Raw genomic sequence first — 21,083 nt, 5'->3', positions numbered from 1 at the left:
TTTTTGACAGCGTTGACGTTTTGTACATGTACCCAACATGATTAGGATGGTTATTTGTCTGAGTACTGTAACACAAGAAATGCTTGCGTGCATTCTAATTTCACGAATATCACGAGAGCCAAGGTACGCGAAATTCAAATCATATGCATGCGGGAGTTCTTGTCTACACTACATCATTGAATGGTAGTGACAAAAGGCCATTGGCTCCAGTTTGCAAAAATTCCATGCCCCGAAAATACTTTGTATTTTGCTTTACAGTAGCGGTTCTGCCTTCTTTTGAGTCCCGTTGAGCAAAGCTGAGCAATGCTGTGTGTACAATCATGCCGTTCCCTTCAGTATTTGATATAAAGGAAAAACACTGTCCTTTGAAGGACATGCAGTTGTAAAATTGTGCAGTGTAGATGGGGTGCATGAACACCTTTAGTCCCAGTCGTACATTGTGAAATAAAGAATACTGTCACCACCATCTTATCAGGATGGCTTGGTCAATGTACGCAACTTGGGTCTTTTGTCCTAATAAAGCAACTGTCCCAATTACTTTTAATTGAACGAAGTAAAAATTTGGTTATTTGTACAATGTGAACTTAGTATGAATCTAGACATGGGCCTTTAAATCATTCTTTGAAGACACTCAGTCGTGGCGAGTGGTTTGTTCAGCACGGAGACGAACGCAACACGCTGCCTCCCCCATTCTGTATCAAATGTAGTGACCCCCGAATGAGAATAGCGCTGGCTCAATGGGTCAGCGAAAATACGGTAGGCTACAAGAGAGCTCCCTGTGCTTATCTTCAAACCCAAAATGGCTGTCCCAGCGAGCCACGAGAGCTTCCGAATGGACGCACACTCTCAGTGCGCATGCACATGAAGAGAGGCCGAAAGAGCCACGCGTCTTCTGGCCTCTCTCCTCCAATCACCGCAGCTCGCGGTGACAATATTTGTGTATGATGCGTACACACACACGCACACACACACACACACACACACACACACACACACACACGCCGCAGCGTCTTCTGGCCTCTCTCCTCCAATCACCGCAGCTCGCGGTGACAATGTTTGTGTATGATGCGTACACACACACGCACACACACACACTTGTCTCAGTGGTAGCATTGCGCAATTGCATGCACAAACTTTGGTCGTTCGGAGTTTACGTACCATTAGGGATGGCGATCGGCTGCCTTTAACTTGCGTAGACTATCACTGTCAAGTTTAGAGTGCTTGCATGTAAAATCATTTCTGCATTAGTATCAAAGTATTTTTTTAATCAGTTTTTGGGGCAAAGAGTGGATTGTTTGTAGCTGGGATTGATTACCAAGTGATTTTGAAACTATTAAAGGCAGCCGATCGCCATCCCTAATGGTACGTAAACTCCGAACGACCGAAGTTTGTGCATGCAATTGCGCAATGCTACCACTGAGACAAGTGTGTGTGTGCGTGTGTGTGTACGCATCATACACAAACATTGTCACCGCGAGCTGCGGTGATTGGAGGAGAGAGGCCAGAAGACGCTGCGGCGTGTGTGTGTGTGTGTGTGTGTGTGCGTGTGTGTGTACGCATCATACACAAATATTGTCACCGCGAGCTGCGGTGATTTGAGGAGAGAGGCCAGAAGACGCGTGGCTCTTTCGGCCTCTCTTCATGCGCATGCGCACTGAGAGTGTGCGTCCATTCGGAAGCTCTCGTGGCTCGCTGGGACAGCCATTCTGGGTTAGGAGATAAGCACAGGGAGCTCTCTTGTAGCCTATCGTATTTTCGCTGACCCATTGAGCCAGCGCTATTCTCATTCGGGGGTCACTACATTTGATACAGAATGGGGGAGGCAGCGTGTTGCGTTCGTCTCCGTGCCGCACAAACCACTCGCCACGACTGAGTGTCTTTAAAGCAGGGCCCAGTGAAGTCAATGGACCATCAATGGATTGCCTGCCATACAGTAAATTTAAACTACTGTTGAATATTCCTTCATACCAGTCATTTCCGTGACTGGTAAAGAGTAGGGTGTTTCTTGTTTTGTTTTGTATTTATCTTGTTTTGTTCTCTTCTGTTTTTGGTTGGTTGGTTGATTTTTTTTTTTACCCATAGTTTTGACATGTAATTGATTGTCCTTGTACAGTTCTGTTAAAATTAAATATCAAACTTTATACAAAGTGTCTAATTTCCAGGAATATCTGATGAAGATAATCCTGATAGCAATGTTTCATCCTGTTGAATTAGTCATAACATGTGTCCCTTGGAAATGGTACAATAACATTGTCATGTATTGTACCCATTTATCCGAGTCCTCATCTAAGAGTATCGACTGTGCATTACAATTGTATGTGTAATCTTGCTGTCATGTCCCTCTGTGAGGAAGTGGGCTCTAGATACCAAAAACACAAGAGATCCTGTTACCCTCAACATGGCATTGATCCTCATGCTCTGCTCTGGGAAATATAATTGGGTACAGGGCATTTACAAGAGCTATTTTCACCTGTACTTGCCTCCAGTGAGGGGGTATACACCAGGCTAGGACCCCCATACTCCTAATAGGCAAACTCCCACTATGTACTTGGATTTCAGTAGCCCCGGTCAAGTACAGCAATCCCATAATACAGAGTATTTATGACATCTCATGGGCCTGTTTTATAAAGAGTTGCGATTGATCTTACGTGTGATTTATTGAGTGTAACTCAGTGAATTGAGCGTAACTCAGTGAATTGAGCGTAGAGTAAGTTCAATATTGAGCAAAGTCCTTTTCCATAACGACGCGCTTGATTTTAAGAAAAATCAAGAGTAACTTTCAATAGATTGAGAATTACTTGCGATTAATCGCAAAGTTGTTTATGAAACGCAATTTGCGATTGATTGCAACTTACACTCAATCTTTATGAAACAGGCCCCAGTTCTCCTTCATTGTACAAAAATGCCGTCAATTACATGACACTACTGTTGTACAGTGTAGGTCTGGTGTACCTATTGACCGATTCGGGTTCGTTGAGGGCAGCAGACAATTTGTGGCACTGGGCGCAGCCATTAGCTCAAATTGCGGTGTCCCAGCCGACCCCCCTCCTCTCCCCCACCCCCCAGGCAACATGTTTATCGCGCACTTGTAGCAGGAGTACGCACACTTATGTAACAAAGGTTCGCGCACTAAGCAAGCGTTCTTGCACTCAGTACGAGACGCCTATTAGCTAAAACTACCATGCATTAGTTTTTCATTCCGTGCGCATGCTAATGTAGGGAGGGGGGTGGAGGAGTGGGAGGGGGGGTTGGCCGGGACACCGCAGTAATGGCGCTGCCCATGCTGATTATACACAAACCGCCTCACAGAATCGGTCAATACACAGGGCTTGACATTGGTGGTCCCCGGTGGCCCAGTGGCCCAGGGCCACCAGGAATTGATGTCAGGTCACCGAACTTCCATGAAAGCTATTGGTGGCCCAAATGGGCAGCTAATTTTTTTTATGATTATTTTTTTTTTATATCGGGCCACCACATTTCTTTTCAGACCACTACAACTCGCGAAAATTTCATGCCGCGAAAGTATTGTGTTTTACAGTTTACATTGTATTGTCAAGCCTTGCCATACATTGTATAACAGATTGGATACCATACGATATAAATAAACCAGCCGTAGAGCAAGTGTCAAGTAGAAGAAATATTGGTTTCATTTAGCTGTGCATTGCATAGTTAATTCAAGTCAGCCTCATTTTGCATTGCAAAACCATTTCCTGTCATTAGGTTATAGAGCCACATAATAGCTACACGTGTAAGCTATTATTAGTTATTATTCTAATAGAGCATACTGTACATGTACCTGGCAAAAATGAACAGTCACCTCTGCTTACGGTAATTAATGGCATGGGAGTGAGACCTAGCCCTGAATGGGCAACTGTCCTGATTATACAAGGTTAGATACTGAACCATCCATTATGCTCTTGAGTTCAATGCAATACATCACACCACAGCTGGAACACACTTGAATATTATAGCTATCAAGCTTTAGACTACACTTGTATTTTTCAGTCCCTGAATGCAGTGTACATGTACCTTCTCCAAAGACAAATTACATTTGAGAGAAATTCTGTGGTAATAAACTTTATGATGAGGATATCATGTGAATGGCATCGTGAAGAGGATGAGCGGAGAGTGACGGAATGTACACTGTGTAGGAAGGAGGAAGAATTTCACGATCAAGTAATAAATCTCTAGCGAGTGGCGAACACTCCCATTTAGTTTCTATGACTATTGAGTGGTTATTCAGTACCATGAATGTGTTTCTTTTATTCTCTCTTCCTATTTCAGTGAGATATGAATCCTGTAGATACGCTGGCTTCTATTTGAAACAAATATCTGATGAAAATATGTCCTGTTGTTAAAACCAATGTCCTATCCCCTTTTTCGCAGTGAAAATAACATGCCTTTCAAATGTCACTGGTCCTGTTTCAGTACATTGTAGGAGTGTACTCACTTTATCCGAGTCCTGGTTAAACAGTGGTGACTGTTACATTTTGTTAGTACAGTGTATCGGTATTCGAACATGTACAATGTAGTGCACTAAACATGAAGTGCTTGCCACTCAAAATAGATGTGCCCTTGATACACAACAGTTGCTCGGCTATTTTTGATTAAACCCATGCACTCATGTAGGCCTATTACGTGTACAATATGCTGCTCACGTGTGTACTGTGTGTACCTGGGCTGATTAACGTAGCTGCAGTGAGTTCTGCCTTTATTAACATACATTCATGACAAAACCAGTCCTTTGGGCATACACACTGCACATTATCTCTATTGTACTATTTTGAGTACCATGCATTGAATATCATGTGATTCCAACACAGTCAGATGGACAGTAGTACTGTAACTCTTGTGAGATTATTACAATCTTCTCAAGTTTAATTTTCATCTTACATTTGTTTGTGATACTGTATTATTAGAATACTGAATGTATACAAAGCATGTACATATATTCTGATTATTAGTAGTAGTTAGTAGTGGAGTGGACTTTATACAAAATTACAATTATCTGTAGATTATTGATATCTTGTTAACTTTTTAATCAATATTTTTAAACTACATTTTATATCATATATATGTATATATATATATATATTTTTTTTTTTTTTTTTTTTTTTTGGGGGGGGGAGGGTGGTGATTTGATAGCACACAAGTAGGTGTACATATCTTCAGCATCCCTGTATGATTAATTCATCTATTTTCATTTTTCATCATACATGTAATTGGTGTCATCCCAGTCTCAACACATGACGCTACAGGAACTTTTGATATGACTCATTAATTTTGCCAAGTGACTTTTATTGTCGTGTTAACTCACAGAATGATTTCCTGCATTCATAATCTTGTATGTAAAAGCCGCGTTCTGCCACAAATTGTTACTTCAGCCATTTTGTATTGTTCAGTGGGAAACTGGAGGGACAAGTTGACTTTTAATGATAATGATAATCATTGCAATTGCTATTTGTGTAGTGCTGTAGCCACAGAAGTGCTCAAAGGGCTTAGAAGTGAAAATGAAATAAAGATAAAAAGCAGGAAACAATACACAAACAAACTAGAAAAGTGCTCACAGAGCACAGACCTCCGCCAAGCCAGCAACTCATTTTCACCCATGCAATTTCCCAAAAGAGAAGCCTTTTGTTTACATCATTGCACGGCGCCTTGCCCACGCAGAGTACGCTCTGTAGTGCCCGTACATTGTATGAGCCTCCAGTACGCACAGCTTGAACTCCAAGTTTTTTACCTTATATGCCAAAAGATGAAAAATCCTTCTAAAATCCATTAAAATTCCTGGATCACTACCAACATTGAATGACGTGTTCCTTGTGTCAATATCAACTTCTTATGCAAGTTTCGTTCTAATCCGTACACAACTTTTTGAATTATTTTGCAAACAGACAAACCAATGCTGATGATCACTTAACCTCCTCCTTCCTTGGCGGAGGTAACAATATAAAATGAACAGCTACTTAAAATATGATATGCAAATTTACAGAGATGTGTGATAATAGAGTGAAATATGAAGTGGAATGGTGGAAGTTTCTTGAAAAGTGGACATAAAGACAGAAATCCTGACGTTTCATGGATTTCAGGAAAGTACTGGCCACGAGTGCAAAATCAAACCAGATAAAGATGTTGATATCATTGCCTTTTACAGGACTCTAATTGACCTTGATTGAACTCACAGGTGGCTCAGATAATTTGTATAGTATTGTGCAATCATATGGAATGTTGCAATGTTTTCCTTGACTGTTTTTTTCTCCCACAGCCATTTTATACAAGCTGAAGCTAGGCCAATCAGTGACAACAATACCTACTGTAGGTTTCAATGTAGAAACTGTCACATTCAAGAACGTCAAATTCAATGTATGGGTGAGTATTTCTGGTAAAATCCATAACAGCTTTTAGCCCCCAAACCAAAAGTAGCTGCTTGAAGTAAATGTGGATGTAAGTGGATAAGGAGATCCCAAAATGACTGTAATTCTTGTTTCACAAACTTAACCCATTGAGGGCAAGCTAGTAATGCTATAATATTTCCCATAGACACCTTCCTGAGTATACTCAATCTTTAACGGGTTAACCCTATTCCCACTGGGGGGGGGGGGGGGGGGGGGCATTTTGGCGGCGCCACCCCCCCCCCCCCCAACGTTTCACGTGATCATTCTGCAACGCGTGACGCTCTCGCCGCGACATTTTATGACTTTTTTCTTTCAAGTATCGCGCAACTTTTGAGACCAAATTTGTCGCTCCCGGGCATACCGTTTTGAAGCCACGCCCCTTTGAAGAAAATTCGTCGACCCAAAGATTGCTCAAAAACATGATTTTTTTTTTACAAATCCAATATAAATTGTGTTTTTGCAATGAATTCATATAAGAATAAATATTTTTACTTTCAATGGCTGATGATGATTTATTTTAGCCTGATTATGCTTTAAAAAGTTTCTGCGACAAATTTTGGCAAAAAAAAAAACAAAAACAAAGTAAAAAACAAAGAAATACACAAGAAATTCAATAAACAATAAAATACATAAGAAATAATTATGAAGCCGAATTTTTGCTTTAATATTATTGTTGAGGATATTGAAAAGAATATGTTCACCAAAAATTAGAAGTCTTGGAGCTTTATTTTTTGATTTATAGGCAAAAAAAAAAATTGCAGAAATTAGCATAAATTAATTAATGTAAAATACATGAATTAAAATTTGAAAAATCTAACTATACCGTCTTGTAGATTACATTGACCTCTACCTTAGTGCAAATTTTCGCGAGAATCGCGCGATCCACGACCGAGATCTGAAGGGGGGCCAAAAAGGCCCCCCCTGGTGGTTTCAAGTCTCTCAAAAAACCCGATGGGATTTGTAGGGTTAAGGGAGTTTTGATGTTTTTTTGTGATACATGCTATTGAAATTGTAGCATACATGTACGTAGGCCTATACTTAAAATAGTTGAAATGCTAATGACAATAATAGTGACAATGATAATATGAAGATGATGATGAAAAAGAAGAACAAAAAAAGAGGAAGTGGAGGGAAGAAGTGATGGTAACAGAGAATGATAGTAGTTGATGATAAATAATGATAGTTGACTATTAAATGATAATGACAGTGATCCAATGATTACCAATAATGATTAGCAACTTGGTTGCTTCCAAGACAGTGCTAGCCATTCATAAGCAAACCCCGAAGACCGAAACCATTTTGTGCCATACAGCCTTTCAGTTTCCATGAACTTCATGAATACATCATTTTGCAGTACATTATTTTTTTTTTTCATTCAGCATGTAACTTCCTGATATTCACTCTTGAAAGTAAAGTGATCAACCATAGTTAATTTTCACTCCTCTTCAATGTCTATGTTATCTTCCCAGTAGCCTTTGGTGTTATGAAAGTTATTTTTGATTTGTCATGTTCCTGAGCTATTAAAGATATTGATCCGGTAAAAGCCCGGGTTCTAATCCTAACTTTGCTTGAATAACCGTGGTACAATTTAAACAGGAAGTCATGTCATGTCATGTTGGAAGAATTACAATGTATGATGTGCAATGTAAAATACAGTCATCAGCACACCAGACAAGTCCAGCAATGTGGTTTGATACTGTACTGTACATTAAAGGGGCGGTATAGTTTTGGTTGAGACCTAACTTCAGATTTCTAACAGTTTTGGATGAGATAACGAGGAACCTCTCATGAAATATGAAAGGGCATGTAATTCCAAGAGGAATTCAGCATTTATTTTATAAGAATTGGTTTTGAAATGACTGAGATATATCCAAAGATAGCGATCCCAATAAAAGATGGGACCCACCTTTTTTACGATTGCTTTGTTTTACTTTGTTTTCGGATGTCTCAGCCATTCCAAAACCGATTTTCGTCAAATAAACTTTGAATTCCTCTTAGAATGGGTATGCTCTGTCCTATTTCATAAGTTGTTTCTTGGTATCTCGCAAAAACTTAAAAGCCCAATTCTCATCTCCAGCAATACTATACCATCCCTTTAACGTTGTCTAAATACACTAATCAGTTGCCTGACAAGTCCAGCCATTTACATGTAGTTTGCTTTTTAATGTGCACACCTGGTCACTCCATGGTCTCTCTTGATGCTTGATCTACTAACACTACAGGATGTGGGTGGTCAAGACAAAATCCGACCGCTCTGGAGGCACTACTACACGGGGACACAGGGACTGATTTTTTGTAGTGGACTGCGCTGACCGGGATAGGATAGATGAAGCGAGACAGGAGCTGCATCGGATAATTAACGACCGTGAGATGAAAGAGGCCCTCATCCTCATCTTTGCAAACAAACAAGACCTTCCAGATGGTGAGGCAATGCATAACAACAACAAAAACAAAAATACCCATGAAAGTTGGGGGGTGGGGGGAAGAGACATGGAATGCTACATGTAGAAAGATGTAATAAGAATACAATAATGATAAGTATGATAATAATAATAATAATAATAATAATAATAATAATAATAATAACAATAATGATTATAATAATAACAATAATAATGATAATAATGATAATAATAATAATAATAACAATAATAATAATATTGATAATAATGATAATAACAACAATAATGATAATAATAGTAATAATAATAATAATAATAATAATAATAATAATAATAATAATAGTGATGTCGTATTCATCCAGGGTATTCTCTTCAGTGTTGCCAGGTACCCATTTATACACTTGGGTCAAGAGGGACATGATGGGTAAAAATATCTTGTCCAAGGACGTATGCACTGGGGCGGGAATGGAACTCGGGTCCACCGATTGGGTGGAGTCTTATCCACGATCCTCCCCCCCCCCCCCCCCCTTCCCCTTGAATAAAGGGTGATGTGACATGAAACCTCTTCCATCCGTGATATTGAGCAGTTAAAGTTTTGAGGTTTTGTTTTTGTTTGTTTGTTTGTTTGTTTGTTTGTTTTGCATTTCAATACTTTTAAATGGGCACCATGCCCCACTTGCCCAACCCATCCCCCCGGGACATTATGGAATCTTGAAAGTAAGAGTATGCAAGAAAGCATGGTTGGTGAACTTGCGATACTCTGAGCGCGAGACCCCCAGGTTGTTCATTGTCTCAAAATTCATCATCAAAAACATTGGAAACCTGAAGCCCCATCTCAACGGAAACTGTACCATCCCTTAAACAGTATCTAGTGACAGTCCCACTATATTTTTGGATGATTTTGCTGAAGAGAGAGATTGTAGTTGCCAGATTATCAGAGTCTGGAAAGCTTAGTTAACATTCTCTCTTCCAACCTAGCTGAGGAGTTGGTTAAAGGTACCAGATACCTTGTAAAAAGAAACAATAGAGGTACAAAATTAAATCAATTCATCTGGACTTGTTTTAATTCAGAGAACGATTTCGTGTCTGATCCTGGACGTTTCATCAGCTCGTCTGATAAAAAGAAACCTTATTTCATGTTGATGTGTGTACAGTGAAAGTGTACAGTGAAAGTAAACCGAATGCATGTTTTTCGCTTCTCCTATTAGCCATGAAACCTGCCGATATCCAAGAATTACTCGGGCTCACCAAGATTCGAGACAGGAACTGGTACGTCCAGCCCGCATGCGCCACGTCCGGGGACGGCCTAGTAGAAGGGCTAACGTGGTTGATGACCAACAGTAAAGCCTAACGTAGCATCTCTGTTTGGAGGGCCTGTTCACACTGTACTGTCGGTGGGAGGACAACGCGCCAAGCTATGAAAAGCCAGCACCAGTCCACCTGAATGCATCTGTTTGCGCCGCCTTAATCCTGGTGGAGCGGTGCCAGGGATCCACATCGTTCTCTCTCTGTGCAGAAAGTGTCGGTGCGGTGATGGTGTTCAGTAGATACTGGAAGTGATCAAAGTCAAGTTAATCATTCCGTGTGCATTCTGGCCTAGGTGGCTTTTCATAGCATGCTAGCGTAGAGACGGTACTGTGTGAATGTGCCTTAACTCTTCATCTTATATTATATATAATACAAAATAATCATTTTTTTAATGAACCTATTTGTTTACTTGGAATCTGCACCAAGGCATCTTCTACATGTTTTTCTTTATTCTTTCTTTCTTTCTTTCTTTCTTTCCTTCTCTCTTTCTTGTAGAAATCTTGCTCAAGTCTGTGTGAGTGGTATGACATATTTGTTATAAAGGTAAAACTGCGACACAAAGAAATTGAGCGAGAGTGAGTTATGTTTGCTGGTCTTTTTAAAGATTTTTATATTGTTGTGACATGTCTGAGATACCATGTTTTTTCTACCTGGTTGTAGGTTTTCCAGAGCGGAGTAGAAATAATGCAAACTGTGCCTCCTTATTATTAAGCACGAAACCACCAGCGTTCAGTATCACCTGACCCCAAAGCTAAATCTCCAAGAACTCCACTGCATGCTACGTAATAGACACTTATGTTGGAAATTGTAAGAATCAATTGCAGCGAGAAATATAGAGTATTTCCATGATTAGGTGCACAAGGAAATGTGTCAAAAAGTGCTTGAGTTGTCTGTAACAGTCTGGAAAGGTGTACCAGTGAAATGACCAAATCTTATGGAATAATGATAACATGTTGTAATGTGAACACATCCATACTATCTCTGTGGTTGAGAGAAAGCTTGCATACAGCAAAATGTGAAAAGAGTGTGTACAAAACATATGTATGATAACATCAGTAATGGTGGTCATGGTTGCTGTTATTTGCAATACTCAGTAGTGTGATTATTTTTTTATTGCTGAACATGATTCAAAATATGAGCACAATTTGTTTTCTTTGATGATAAGAGAAAGAAAAAGTGAAAAAAATTCTTTTTGTAGCTCAGTATGCCAGCATCTAGAGTGATGTGGTGTGTTCCATTGTGTCATGCCTCATGTTCCATTTTTTAAATCTGTCTTGCTGAGAGGGTGGGGGGGGGGGGGGGGAGTTTCAACAGTTATGTAACTCCGAGGGCGCCCTACCATTCCTTGCAGAGATTCATGCGTATTGGTGCTTACTGGGTATAAATGTTCTGCAAATGCAAGTGTGCAAATTGCTTCAGCAGGTTGCTTTAAATCAGTCGTAGTAAAAAGTTTCATTAGAGAGTTAGTGGGTTTGAAAAGGGTCAGGGTGGGGAGGGATTTGCAGTGAATTGCACCGAATTGCATTTTTGGTGTGCTGCCTGAGGGGATTAGATTTCAACGGCAATTTTGGCTGCGAGATTGTGAAATACTCTATTGTAAAATACTATTTGCAGCAGCAAAATCATTTATGTCACATGCCTGCCATGGAGCATCTTCATTTCCTTTTTATGGAAAAATCAAAATGAAAGAAAACAGAGAGTCACAAAAGACTGAATTTTGAGAGAGGGTACGTGGCTTTTGAATGATTGAAAATTTATATGGCACATTATTTCCAAATGTTGCCCAAAGTGCCATTGTTTTATACACTTTCCATAAATTGTGTGAGTGTTACGCTTGGAGGAAAACCAGAGCGGAGAGAGGCTGGCATGTATGTTTTATGTTTGCCTGTGGCAATCCTCCTCAGCTTTGCAATGACCATCGGCCATTAGCTAGGTAATAAGTTGTCTGCGTAGTCAACCACATACTTGGATTTAATCATTTTGTATGTTGACATTTAGGTGTATAGTGAAGTCTGCCTCATACATTAAGATCAAGTTCATCCAAATTGCAAGGATTATTTATGTTGATGGAGGGCAATTTGTCAATCATATCAAGTTCAGTTTGCGGTAGTCTTGATTACCATGGGTTTTTGTTTATTGTTTTTTTTTTGGGGGGGGGGGGAGAGTTGGGGAGGTGGAGTTAAGTATTCTCTGTTGTGGTGGTGCTGCATGCCAGAGTTGTATATTCAACATTGTTCATTCTTCCTAGAGGATGGGGCATTGAAAACATGCACCATTCTCACCTCGGTATTTGTGATACGCTGCAAAACTCACATAACTCCAGGCACCTGCAGCCATTTCTTTGATAGACATTGTCCACCAACAGACCCAATTCCTTGTTGCTTGGAGTTGAACATAAGAGTCCCAGCTAATTTTGTAGTCACAGTAATGAATAGTTATCAGTAGTAATTGGATTACATTGAAACCATGTCATTTTCATCAGTTTATCATTCATTCTTACAAATATGTCAAGTTTCTGGTGGGGTACAGTTTCATAATGTGTAATCTGTCATTCAGCCACTGCTGTTGCCCAACGAAGGAGATTTAGAAACCATGTGCTTTTGGTCCTTTCCGATTTGTGTCACAAGTTTGCAGTAATCCCAGGCCCCTATGTATTACTAAATACAAAGCATTACATTCTGTGTACCATGCTTCAAAGTTGTGCTTTACTTAAATCTGCTGCAGGAATAAATGTATCAAAGGCTCTTAAGCCTCACTTACCATAAGTCTTACTCAACTCTTACTGCACAATTTTGAATACTTGCTCTTTTTGTTTGGATCAGTTTTCTAGCTGTTTCTTTTTTTTTAATGAAATGTATTTACAGTAACTGCAGATGAAGTGATTTTTGCATGTGAAGTGGTGCATAGTCAAAAGCAAATTCATGACTTTTCAGCGTGGAGCTAATGAATGGTTGATCAAAGTAATCCACAGGAGACTACAGCATGAATTTTCCTCGCTAAATTCTTCACTTTTTTAGTCGTTGAAGAATTGTCACTCGACCCAGATTGAAGAGATTGGGTTGAAATGTAAAGATATTTAGGGTTGAATATTATTAGGGACGAATATGACAGAGACATTTTTGGAATGCATACTGTGAAGTAAGATTTGTGTGTCATGTAAAGAGTGACAATATTTGATGCGTTCACACTGAGACAGTGTATCGTTTGCTTGCTGGCCAGTTGTGTGATGTATTGTAAACAGACCTGTAAATAGGATCAACACGAAACCGTGCCGTGGCCGTCAAGCGCATTTATGGCGTCTGTCTTTCTGCTGGAGGGGGATGCCAAATTGGCAACAGTGAAAGTGCTTGACAAAAGGCCACAACTTTCAGTGTATACTTAAAGGGAGAATTATGACAGTTGTGGCTCCAACTGAACTTGTAAAGTAAATGTACAGCTGCAAAATGGAAGAAGATGTAGAAATTGATAGATTTTAATGTAGAAAACACTTAGAGAGCTACCCCAGATCAGGGATTTGGGCACAGAACTTTGGAAAGCAAGCATGTTTTATACATCTATGCATGTACAGGTTGTTATCTTTTCACATTCATTTTTTTAACCTGTTTTCATCACCCAGTCTTGTTAGAATGCATCCATCTGAATGTAATAGAGTAGAATTTCTCCACTACTACTGCTACTACTACAGTCTGATTGGCTGGCTGTCCATGTTACAAGTGTGCCAGGCTTGCTCTGCAAATTTCTGACGAAAAAATAAACGTGAAGGCATTATGCCTTGTACAACAAGCCCGCAAATTGTGATGACTGTATCCTTAGAAAGGGAAAGAAAATTGAATCGAAGTGAATCAGATGTCGTTGAGAGTAATAGCCAAGTGTGCTGACCCACATTGTGGTGACTGATGTCTAGGCAATGAGAACTAAAGGAAGAAATGGGGGCAGGGGAAGGAGGTAGAGGGGGAGGTACCAACGCTGTGTGTCCTGCTGATTACCAGATTTACTGTGTGTGGCAGTATTGATAGGGGGTTCAGTGGAAATCAGGATTTCGCATACGAATTAAGTATTGTAGGTGGACAACATGGCACAGTCAATCATAAACCTGTTTCACATTGTGCTTCCCATGTTCCGCTGTTTCCTTGTAAACTTGGAATATTTGTGTTGTGTGAAAAATTTACCACTCTCCAGCTTAACTAAAGTGTTTCAAAAATGATGTTACATCAAAAAAATATTTTGGATATAGGACTGAACTTTGTAAAGAAGAAAAAAAATATCCTCATCCACAAAATAATAAAGCAAGCAAAGTTCACTGAAGTTGGCCTTGGTGTGAGAATTCATTGTGCAAAAATTCTACAGTATGTGGATCTGGGCTGAGATTCATATCACATCTTTTGTGGAAAAGTAGTTGCGAAGGTTCCCGTTTTCCCTTCAGTCCCATCTACTTGGTTTGTTGGTAGTGGTTTCTTACAGGGAATGTAAGGTATCTCAGCATGGGTGTATATGGGAGCATTTTACACTGTATAAACAAGGGTATAAAAATAGTAAACTATGCTTCCTTTGCTCTTGTATGTATATCAGAGGAGAAATGGGCACTGGAGTCCCATGCAAGTAGCTGTGGATATATGATTGTGTCTACGATGCCAACAATAAAAAATACAGATGATGTAAATATATCTCTATGACATATTTCAGTTTGTAAAGTAATGTTCTCTCAAGTAGAGGTGTTCAGATCACCAATTTATGTTATTAAGTGTGTTTTGTTCTATTTTTTGTTGTTCTTTTTGACACCGAGTACGTGTATGTTTGTGTTGCTGATTTTGCTGCTAATACGAAGGATGCCAGCATCGGCTGTTTTGTCTATTCATGTCCATTCACAACATTCACTGTTTTTTCCCATGACTCTAAAAAAATAAAAAATAAAGTGGGTCTAATTAGGGGGGCGTGTTTGTACCCCTGTGTATCCCCCCATTCAGTGATGAATCCTAGAGTGGGCGTGAGATGAATGCCATCCACAGGTTCTTATCTCTGTTAGCCCGTTGAGGAGGAGTCCCAAGTATACTCGGGCAAGTGTCTTATGGGAAAAATGCGTGTTGTAGCAAGATCAGCCCATCCTCAATGGGGTTAATGATGTCTTATCATTTATATTTTTGTCTCTGAACGCTTTGAATAGCTGCCAAATTGAGATTAATTTGCAAAGGTTCTTTTTCAACATTAACAAGGGGACGTTATTATTATCTTTATCTCTGAATTCATGTCCAGTCTTGTGGCCCTGTGGTAACACTATACTACTTTTAGTAAAGCCAATTCCCAGTATTCTGTTTGTATAACATGGCACAGAGAGTGTCAAAGAGAAATCTGTAACAGGAAGCAGCCAAGAGAACAGCTTGTGTTCATCAACTTGTGTCATCAAGAAGACCTTGGTGGATAAGTGCAGCCAGATTCTCTTTCGTTTTCAAGTTTGTTTGTTTTTTGTGGGAATCGCTTCTACGTATTTATTTATTTAGTTGTGAGTTGGCTTTTTGGGGGTAGTTCGGAAAGAAGTTACCCAGTGCATAGGAATGAGAGGATGGTCAAAATGTAATTTATGTGAAGCGCTGCATGCTAGTTTAGCAGAAGCAAAGCCTCCCCCACACATCAGACCTTCCATGACAAGCAAACAGTAACCAGGAAGAGAATGAGACAGGATGGTGTCGGTAAATCAGAGAGAAATTATTTTTTACTTATGTTTGAGTTTTGTTTTGTTTGTTTGTTATGAGGTAACTGCTCTGTTCATGGCTCCAATACACGGTACAAGGCAATGGAGGAACAAACTTTTGCAAGTTGAGTTTTGATGTGATTAGCACTGTGAAAAGCTGGCACGACAAACTCAAAAAAGGTAACAGAACGTTCTGTTCCAGCAAATTAAAAAACAAAGAATTTGTGCATTGTTTTAGACATGTACACGTTCATTTTCTTCTACAGTGTATTTATGTTTGATAATACCCATCTGTATAATGTCACAGCATAACCAGGTCTTTTTTTTTCCATAATTATTTTCTGTAGGTGAAAATCATGATTCAGTGTAGTGAGTTGATTTATTTCATGACAGTGATTTACTTCATAGTTATTGTTTTATTCCTGTCAGAAAGACCCAGATAAAATTTCTGCAAAGGAAGAAAAGCTTTTATCTGTTGTCTATCGATTTTGAGTTTTTTTTTTCACCCCATTTATATTCTAAAAAAAAAAAATCTTCAGTGAGAATCAATCTATTGTATGTTATACACAATATGAATTCTCATTTTGAACGTATGGAAAATGAATAAAACATTATATATGTGAGCCAACTTACGTGATCTATTCTAGTATTTGTAGCATTTTTTTTTTTGAGTGCTGGATGTTTTCTGGAGTGCTGGAGTGTGATTTTTATTTGTTTAAATTCATTGGTTGATGCATAATTATTCCCAAAGTCAGTATGACCCTTTTTTTCTCTCTTTCTTTTGTGGACATTAGGAAACACCTCAAACAAGAATCAAGTCATGAAATTGTGAAAATGGGAGTATGAAATCAAACACAAGCTTTAAAGCAACACATCAGTATGAAAGTACAGTGTAGCAGTCTCCAGTTTGTAGGATATTTGCAAAATGATGTACATTTAGCACTCGTCTACCACAGCCAGCAGGGCCCTGTTTTAAGAAGAGTTATAATTGATTATGATATGTAGTTGATTTCATTTTTTGAAGCGCCATGAGCACCGAAAGGTGGACCTGTGCGCTACAAGTAGCCACTATTAGTAGTAGTAGTAGTAGTAGTAGTAGTAGTAGTAGTAGTAGTAGTAGTAGTAATAGCATGATGATGATGGTGATGATGATGATGATTATTATTATCATTATTATTATCATTATCACTATTATTATCATTATTATTATTATTATCAGTATTATTATCATTATTATCATTGTTATCATTATTGTTATTATTATTATTATTATTATTATTATTATTATTATTATTATTATTATTATTATTATTGATTTCTATCATAAGTTTATGGCAGCCTGTGTGGTAAGGACATTTATTATTCATTATATCTTTTGATAAAACGGGGCTTGGTTTTCCATAAACGTCAGCCATAATTTATGTCAATGTATGTGGGTGTTTTTAACCTACCTCAGCCAAGGAGGTTTATACGTTTTTGCCCGCTATGGTTTGTTTGCGCAAAATGACTCAAAGTGTTAAGAATAGATTTGGATGGAATTAGATTTAGGTAAAGTTGATAATAACACAAGGAACAGATGACTAGATCGGGATTACCGTCTGGATCCACGAATTTTTGTTCAACTTTATGAAGGATTAGAGTAGAAGTTTATCTGTATTGGAAGTTCAACTGAAAATGGTGTTTAAATTTTGATCTCAACACACGATATATTTTACCTCTGGAATTTTCAGCTGTTGACGCCACAGCCTTCATCAGCTTCAAAGACGGGTCATTCCGCTGATGAAAGCTGTAGCGTCAACAGCTGGAAATTCCGGAGGTAAATATCGTGTACTAATCACAGAGATCAAAAGTTTAACACCATATTCAGTTTATCGAAGGATTCTTTATCATTGTGAAATACAATGTATAGCCATTGTGAAAAGCTGTTAAGCTAAATGATATCAATGCGATTCCATACTAATGGGTACGTTTTGATGGTCAAGGAATCTGATAAAAATGCAGATAATATGAAAGAAGGACTGCAATATACATTGTACATGTAGGTTGAAATCACAATATTGGTGGAAGTGAGCTATTCTGTAAAAGTCTGCGCTCGCCGGGTATTTTGTTTTTCCGGATTTTTGTTTTTACTTAAGTTTTGTTTTTCTTTTTTTGTGTTTCCACGCGTAGTTCTTAGACTTCTCAGAATTTTTAGTCAGCTGTTTGGTGAAGATAATGCTTAAATAACCCAATTTGTAGAACATAACGGACTGACCTCAATCTTAACCACGGATTTCCTCCTCACCGACAAGGCGGCAGAGGGCGGAATGTCGGAAAGAGGCGCGTCGCCGCGCTGATAAAGTACTCCATATGTGTGTGTGTATCACACACCGAACGAAACTCGACATTATCGGGTTCCAGAGTTACGCACTTGAATATCCAAAAATGACGTCATTTACTTCATCGGCGCTTGCCATCATGCGGTTTTCCTTGAGCCTGGCTCTTTGATTAGCACTATTGCAGTGAAATGTTTCTCCACGTAAAATGTCAGCAGGAGTTTCATTGAGACACTGGTCTCAAGAAATCGTCATTTTAATGTTCCATATATTTTCACGTAGAGACGAGAGAACATATTATGACAATAAACTTTGTAGTATCTTCATTAGCATATTAAAGGTGATGATAGCATAGATGTCATTAGACTGCCTGATTGGTTATAATCAAACATCTGTCATTCGTTGAATCAGTTAACAAACAGACGTATAGAAATGATGTCCTTAAAGGGATAGTACAGTATAGGTGGAGATGAGAATTGGGCTTTTAACTTTTTGCGAGATACCAAGAAAGCACCTGGAAATAGTACAGAGCATACCATTTTAAGAGGAATTCAAAGTTTATTTGATGAAAATCGGGTTTGGAATGACTGAAACATCGAAAAACAAAGTAAAACAAAGCAATCGTAACAAAGTGTGGGTCCTACACTTATTAAAATCACTCTGTTTTGGATATCTCAGCCATTTCAAAACCGATTTTCATCAAATAAACGTTGAATTCCTCATGGAATTACATGCTCTTTCATATTTCATAAGAGTTTTCTCATTATCTCACAAAAAAAAAAAATGTTAGAAACATGAAATTAGGTCTCAACCAAAACTATACAATCCCTTTAACATAATATTGGACAAGGCGAGATGGTGAGAAGTTGATTTAATGTTAAAATGTAGAAGCACGAGTATCAAACTCGACACTTTACAATTTGTATTGTACATGATGTACCGTAGGTGTATTCGTGAAACGTGTAGCTCACCACAGAGTTAATCACGCTTCATGAGGGACCAGAGATGTGCATTGAATGCATTGTAACTATAGATGGCGCCCTACTCAAAATAAAATTTCGTAGGATATTATGAGCCTTCCCCATTTCATTGTACCACAAACATGATTTATCGTCTCGATTAATGAATGCCGACTGCCTGGTCAAAGGACTCTCATTCTTGAACGCTTTTGTGTCACAATTTGATAAATTATTTGCATTATTCGACGACTGGAACCCTTAGCAATAAAGAATCATCGTAGACATTGATTTAAAGCAAAAAGGGGGCAGACAGTATTCGACGTCACACTTTCTTATCCTCGATCGCATTTCTTCATGAATGGTAAACGTGACGCCACGATACACAACAACCCGATTTTTTTTTTCAATGTAGTTTTATCATGCGATTTTTTTTTAGTAGTCACCACACAGTAGGCCTACATGTTCCCCGATGTTGATTTACTTGCGATCAAGTGTCTACTTCACGCCGCGGCGCGCCGTGTTCAGACCGTAAAGTATACTACAGTGTGTATCAACAACAACAAAAAAAAGGTTATCCAAATTTGGAGGTCTACTATTTCATAATGTTAGCTATGGAGAGTACAAAAAAAGGAGCTCTTCTTCTTTTTATTGGTACTTAATTATGTTGCCAAATGCCATGCATGACTGAGTATACATGAACTTTAAAGACAACAATGACAAATTACACTTTTTCCAGGTTTGCGTGCTATGTCCCACTGCATGGATTAGATCATTATTTGTCAATTAAAAGTGGCCAAATAGGCCAGTCTGTACGAATGTAAGTTTGTTTAGGGTTTTGTCCAGGATTTCTTCTAATTTTTATGGTTCATAACCTATAACTTAGCCACCTGTCCGGTAACTTGTCCCTCCAACAGAGGCCAACCCACATAGTCCATTTTTCTCTGTTCATATTCAACACATAGCTCGTAGCAATAAACCATGTCTTGAATATGAAGAGAGAAATATGGATAATGGTTCAGTCTTTAAGTGAAGGACCAAGTAAGTTGTGTTAATGTGTGTTAAAGTTTTGTTAATGTTGTGTTAAAGTTTTGTTAATGATTTGTTAGATGAAGAAGGAAATGTATTATCATTTACTGCCTTTAAGAGGAAATATGATGTTGACGTTAACTTTTTAGATTATTTTGGAATATGTCATGCGGTTAAAAAAGCAGGTTGTGATAGAAGTATGAATAATATGGAAAAGTTTTGTCAACCAATTATACCTGATATTTTACAATTGGTTATAAAACATTCTAAAGGATGTTCACATATTTATGCTGTTTTGTTAAAGAATAGAAATAATGTATATCAATGTAAAGGATTTTTAAGATGGCGACAATTGATACAACTTGAAGAAAAGAAATGGCAATATTTTTCGTTGGCCCCGTTTAAGAGCACGGAAGATGTTAGTTTACGATGGTTTCAGTTTAAAATAGTTAATAGAATTTTATATACAAATAAGATGTTGAATAGAATTGGATTGGTTGAAAGAAGTGAATGTTCATTCTGTAATGTGAATGTTGAGACTTTAATACATTTTTTAGTGAGTGTCAATATGTTGATAGATTGTGGGTTGAAGTAAGAGAATGGATTCATATTAACACGGGGTTAGAAATAACATTTACGACGGAAAATAAATTATTTGGTTTTGGGGGTATTAACAATTCGGCATTGAATTGTATTACCATGCTTGTGAGATATGAAATTTATGTTTGTAAAATAAGAAAAATAATACCTCGTTTTGATTTATGTAAATATAGTATAAGGGAATATTATGATAGAGAGAAATTTATCGCAAGAAATAATCATAAGTTGCAAGTGTTTCAGAAAAAATGGTGTCTTTTTAGACACCTTTTTCTTGATGTATATTGTATTGAATTCGAAAAAAAAGCATGATGTTATTTGAAATATGTTGTAATATGTGTATAGATGAAAGAGAATAATAAATATCCCAGTGAGGGAAAAAAAATTAAAGAAAA

The 21,083-nt window shown here is 38.2% G+C and overlaps 1 protein-coding gene across 1 annotated transcript in view; it reads left to right on the top strand.

Annotated features, from left to right (window-relative positions):
- Positions 1-11,397, top strand: part of LOC139718726 (ADP-ribosylation factor 6-like) — a 41,844-nt gene extending 30,447 nt beyond the window's left edge. The window contains 4 exon segments of the mRNA XM_071630188.1: positions 6,266-6,369; positions 8,618-8,686; positions 8,688-8,817; positions 10,006-11,397. Coding sequence (XP_071486289.1) covers positions 6,266-6,369; positions 8,618-8,686; positions 8,688-8,817; positions 10,006-10,148 — 446 coding nt within the window. The 3' untranslated portion in view covers positions 10,149-11,397.
- The last annotated feature ends 9,686 nt before the right edge of the window (positions 11,398-21,083 follow it).

The sequence above is a fragment of the Diadema antillarum genome, unplaced genomic scaffold (assembly GCF_040938485.1).
Source record: "Diadema antillarum isolate AM-2024a unplaced genomic scaffold, OU_Dant_1.0 scf00000099, whole genome shotgun sequence".
NCBI lineage: Eukaryota > Metazoa > Echinodermata > Echinoidea > Diadematoida > Diadematidae > Diadema > Diadema antillarum.
This window is presented reverse-complemented; position numbering and strand designations above follow the sequence as displayed.